The 1,768-nt window shown below is 37.2% G+C and overlaps 1 protein-coding gene across 11 annotated transcripts in view; it reads right to left on the bottom strand.

Annotated features, from left to right (window-relative positions):
• The window catches only part of NTNG1 (netrin G1), a 304,059-nt gene that overhangs the window by 68,296 nt on the left and 233,995 nt on the right, over positions 1–1,768 (bottom strand). For 4 of the 11 annotated variants that reach the window (XM_019630752.1, XM_019630755.1, XM_019630753.1 and 1 more), the window contains exon 6: positions 259–324. The exons of the other annotated variants lie outside the window; for them this stretch is intronic. In XM_019630752.1, coding sequence (XP_019486297.1) covers positions 259–324 — 66 coding nt within the window. The remainder of the gene's footprint in view (positions 1–258; positions 325–1,768) is intronic. 11 annotated transcript variants of the gene reach the window in all.

Raw genomic sequence — 1,768 nt, 5'->3', positions numbered from 1 at the left:
CTAGGCTTTTCTTGGGACTGATATTCAATGTGTATTAAATAAAGTGCTTGTAACTTCTACGCCACCTAATTTTTTCCTACATCTTTCGCTCTGTTTCTGGGACACTCTTTATATTGGAAAAAAATATTCGAATCATGATTCTTTCGGAGACATGGCATTTATGATAAGGCCCTTAATCAATGCTAAAAAGATAGTATATGGGATTTCCCCCCTAAACATGTGGGATTTTCTATCAGTAGGAATTTTACATGCTCCTACCTTGTTTTGGGTTAGAAACCTCAAGGGAAGAAATATTCGGCCAAATCCTATTAAACTTGGGAGGATCTGCATGCATCAGGAAAAATCAGGGCATGTTATTTTCAGCTATCATGTCATTTGGTCTAAACAGAAAATCATATGGACAAAGACACAAACCACACATCTGCTCTTTAACTTGGCTGTGATGCACTTTAACAAAACATAACTCCGGCACCAAACGAGAGCAAGCAATTGATGATTCCCAAAACATTGAATGGACATTAAATATAGAGCCCCTTCCCTAACCAAGCCATACACACTTACTTTTGCAATAGTGTGTTGTTACACATAACCAAATAGGGGCTTCAGCAACTCAAACCTTATACAAAGCTAGTGCCTGGAACTGGAAGATAATGCGAAAGACATAATTTCTCACTTGAGGATTCCAGTGTCTTCAATTTATTTTTACAGATATGAACTGGCCGCATTAGTCTTTCGCGAGAGATTCTTTGGGGTCTGTTTTAAGTGTGAGCCATTATCTCTGCAAAGAAGTGGATTTATTTCCTATTTTTGTTTATGCAATTTCTCAGAGAAAGAAAGAGGGTTTACGGGTGGTTCTGGCTCAAGGAGAATAGTCCCAAGTGCTTCTCATCACATCCCAGGCTTGCACGAATGGATGCACGTATGTTTTCATGATGTTTTTATCTCAAAATAGGTTTCTAGAGTCATTGGTTCCAATCCAAAAATAACTATAAGCATTGTTAATTCAAGAATTGATGTTCTTTCTTTCTTAGCTTCACCAGTATGAAAAAAATGACTCTGGAAAAGCAGGAGAATAGCCAGGTTTAGAACTGGATGCTTTAAAAATATTTTTGCTAAGGTGCATGGGCCGTGACTATAAAAGCAGTCACTTTGTAACTCAAATCTACCATCCACTGAGATCAACTCAAAACACATTTCTTGTGTGGTCCTTGGGAGAGCTCTTACCTCTAAGCAACTCTAGTATGTCACTGTTAGTCTCCTGATTTCTCATTGCTATGGATAAACATGAATTTTCATATTGCTAGTTTAAATTTCATACGTCCATTTCTCATCTCTGTAATTTGATTGGATCTCTTTGAGGATGGGCAAACCTTGCAGGAGGCCTCAGTAAATATCTAATAATTGAGTAATTGATATCAAGTGGCTAGGCTACTGTAAATAGGTATTATCAAATTGTTTCCTCCATAATTCGATTAGAGCAAATGACATTCTTGTCAGACAAGGAACTTTCACTATAACTTCGGTTTTCAAATATCTGTTAGAAAAGTTGACCTACTGTTGCTGTTCTTGTGTGTATGCACACAAAAGCAATGGACATCTTAATGTGGATATTGCTATATCTGTCAAAATTTTATGAATGAAAATATCACGCAATAACTTTCCACATCTGTATTCAGGTGTTACTAAACAGGTACTTGGTAGCAAGTAGCAAAATATGCAAGTTGTAGACTGAATGCTGCCTTTCACTTGAGCACTTTGGTGATGGGTA

The sequence above is a fragment of the Hipposideros armiger genome, unplaced genomic scaffold (genome assembly GCF_001890085.2).
Source record: "Hipposideros armiger isolate ML-2016 unplaced genomic scaffold, ASM189008v1 scaffold_939, whole genome shotgun sequence".
Lineage (NCBI taxonomy): Eukaryota > Metazoa > Chordata > Mammalia > Chiroptera > Hipposideridae > Hipposideros > Hipposideros armiger.
The sequence above is the reverse complement of the archived record's forward strand: the minus strand, read 5'-3'. Positions and strand labels throughout refer to the sequence as shown.